The 3,029-nt window shown below is 36.6% G+C and overlaps 1 protein-coding gene across 3 annotated transcripts in view; it reads left to right on the forward strand.

The window, feature by feature from the left end:
• SPATA13 (spermatogenesis associated 13) overlaps positions 1 to 3,029 on the forward strand; it is a 144,003-nt gene that overhangs the window by 18,819 nt on the left and 122,155 nt on the right. The window contains exon 1 of one of the 3 annotated variants that reach the window (XM_023517218.1): positions 792 to 1,036. The exons of the other annotated variants lie outside the window; for them this stretch is intronic. Coding sequence (XP_023372986.1) covers positions 1,034 to 1,036 — 3 coding nt within the window. The 5' untranslated portion in view covers positions 792 to 1,033. Of the gene's footprint in view, positions 1 to 791; positions 1,037 to 3,029 lie in introns of those variants that run through there. 3 annotated transcript variants of the gene reach the window in all.

Here is a 3,029-nt window from a genome sequence, read left to right on the forward strand (position 1 = left end):
GTGATTTGTGCTGTAAGTGTCATATTCAGAAAACCATCAAAGTTCACAGAGATTTACTTCATATATTCGTCTGAGAGTTTTATATAAATTCTAGCTCTTATCTTTAGGTCTGTGCTTCATTTTGAGTTAAATTTGCGTATGATAGGAAGGAAAGACCCAGTTTCATTCTTTTGCATGTAGATAAATATTTGTCCCGGCATCATGTGTTGAATACAATTCTTTTACTGGTAAATGGTCTTAACACCCTGTTGAAAATGATTTTGACCATGAGTGTAAATTTTATTGCTATGGTCATCAATCTAGTGTAGTACTAGCATGAGGACAGACATACAGATCAATGAGGACAGACTGTCTGTCCTTATGCTAGTACTACACTAGATTGATGATGGTAGCTTTGTAGTAAGCACTGAGATTGTAAAGTGTAAGTTCTTTAACTTTGTTCTCCTCTTTTCAAGATTGTTTTGAGAACAGAAAACAGTATTTCTCAAACAACAGTTTTCTCAAACAACCAAAATTGTTTTGGTTACTCTGAGTCTGTTGAATTTTCTTATTTTTTTTTAGGTTCAGCTTGCAAATTTATGTAAAATAACCAAGATTTTGATAGGACTGCCTTGAACATATAGATTAATTTGGGGCAGATTGCCATTTTAACAATATCAAATCTCCAATCTATGAATCCTTTTATTGAGGTCTTCTTAAACTTCTGTCAACAATGTTTTATAGTTTATAGAGTGTAAGTTTTATACGTCTTTTGCTAAATTTATTATTTTGTTCATTTTGATACTATTGTAAATAGGATTGCTTTTTACTTTCTTCTTTGGGTTGTTCATTGCAAATATATAAAAACGTGATTGTTTTCCACACAGTCATGCATTGCTTAATGACGGCAGTTCTGAGAAATGCATTGTTAGTCAACTTTGTAGTTGTGCGAACGGAACATCCAGTGCAGTCACACTAGCCTAGATGGTATAGCCTGCCACACGCCTTGATTTTATAGTGGAGCCTGTTTTTACTGTGCCAAATCCTGTGGACAATGGTAAGTATTTGTTTATTTAAACATAGAAAAGGTAGAGTAAAAATACAATATAAAAGGTAAAAAGTGGTACACCTCTATAGGGCACTTACCGTGAATAGAGCTTATTGGCCCAGAAGTGGTTCTGGGTGAGTCCGTGAGTGAATGTGAAAGCCTAGGACATTACTGGACACTACTGTAGACTTCAGACACATTGCATACTTAGGTAAGGTGACCAGATGTCCCACTCTTGAACAATTTGTCTCACATCCTGCGGCGTTTTTAAAAAGTCCAGATTTTTGGAAAGAATGCATGACAAGCTAGGGAACAGTGGGAGAACGGGAAGGGCATACACGATTTTCTGCTGCTGAAAAGGTTAAAGTAACTCCATTTGGGGATGAAGAGGTTAGTGTAACTTCATTTGGAAATGAAAAGGCTAATGTAAACTCCCTATCCTCTCCTGGGCTCCCTCCCTTGGTTGTAGAGTAAGGTGACCAGACATCCCAATTTTGGCAGGACAATCCCAATTTTTAACAATTTGTCCTTTGTCCTGTGTCCAGCGGCATTTTAAAAAAGCCCCGATTTTTGGAAAGACTGCACAACAAGTTAGGGAACACAGAGAATAGGAATGGAATATACGGTTTTCGGCTGCAGTGTGGCTATTTAGCCAGGATATGCATTTTATATTATTTTTGTTAATTTTATAATGTTAAACTTTAATAATAACAAATAATTGTTGAGAACTGATTATTGAGAACTGCTTATCAAAGTTTGCAGTGTTGTCAGCCCCTCCCCCCCATGGTGTCCCGCTTTACCAATGTTAAAATCTAGTCACCTTATACTTAGGCTATCCTAAATTTATAAAACCATTTTTTCCTTTCTTCAAGAATAACCTTAGGTTACTGTAACTTTATTTTATAAATTTTAAAATTGTTTATATATTATACTCTTTTGTAATAACACTGAGCTGTACAAATTTTTTGTTTTTTGTTTTTTGTTTTGAGACAGTCTCACTGTGTTGTCCTCAATAGAGTGCTATGACGTCACAACTCATAGCAACCTCCAACTCTTGTGCTTAAGTGATGCTCTTGCCTCAGCCTCCCAAGCAGCTGGGACTACAGGCAGCCAACACAATGCCCGGCTATTTTTTTTTTTTTTTAAGTTTTTGGTCTGGGCTGGGTTTGAACCCATCACTTCTGGCATATGGTTCCAGCACTCTACTCTTTTAAGCCACAGGCACTGCCCCCCGGCTATTTTTTTGTTGCAGTTGTCATTGTTGTTTTAGCTGGCCTGGCCTAGGTTTGAACTTGCCAGCCCCAGTATATGTGGCCAGCACCCTAACCACTTAGCTACAAGTTACACTCAAATTTTTTTTTTTTAATATCCATATTCTTTCTTTATATCCATCCTTATTCTTCTATAAGTTTGTATTACTTTTTTTTTTTTTTTAAACTTTTTGTTAAAACTAAGACTTGAACACATGCATTAGCCTAGGCCTACCTAGGGTCAGAATCATTAATATTACTGTCTCCTGCCTCCCTGTCTCATCCCACTGGGAGGTCTTCAGGGGCAGTAATATGCTTGGAGCTGTCATCTCCTGTGATAACAATGCCTGCCTCTGGAATACCTCCTGAAGGACCTGCCTCAGGCTGATTTACAATTAATTTTTTTTTTTTTTTTTTTTTTGGTAAGCAGAAGGGGTATACTCTAAAATAATGATAAAAAAACTATAGTATAGTAAATACATAAACCAGTAACCTAGTTTATTACTGTTATCAAATATTATGTACTGCGCATAATTGTCTGTGTTAGACTTTTATACAACTGGCAGAGCAGTGGGGTGGCTTCCACCAGCATCACTGCAGACACAGGAGAATGTGCTGTGCTATGATGATGTCACTGGGGGCTAAAAATTTTTTTAGCTCCATTATCTTAGGGGACTACCATAGTATATGTGTTCTATCATTGACTAAAACTGTCCTTATGCAATGCATGAATGTATCTTTTTTTTTTTTTT

Source organism: Otolemur garnettii, unplaced genomic scaffold (genome assembly GCF_000181295.1).
Source record: "Otolemur garnettii isolate 467f Iridium unplaced genomic scaffold, OtoGar3 scaffold00106, whole genome shotgun sequence".
NCBI classification, from domain to species: domain Eukaryota; kingdom Metazoa; phylum Chordata; class Mammalia; order Primates; family Galagidae; genus Otolemur; species Otolemur garnettii.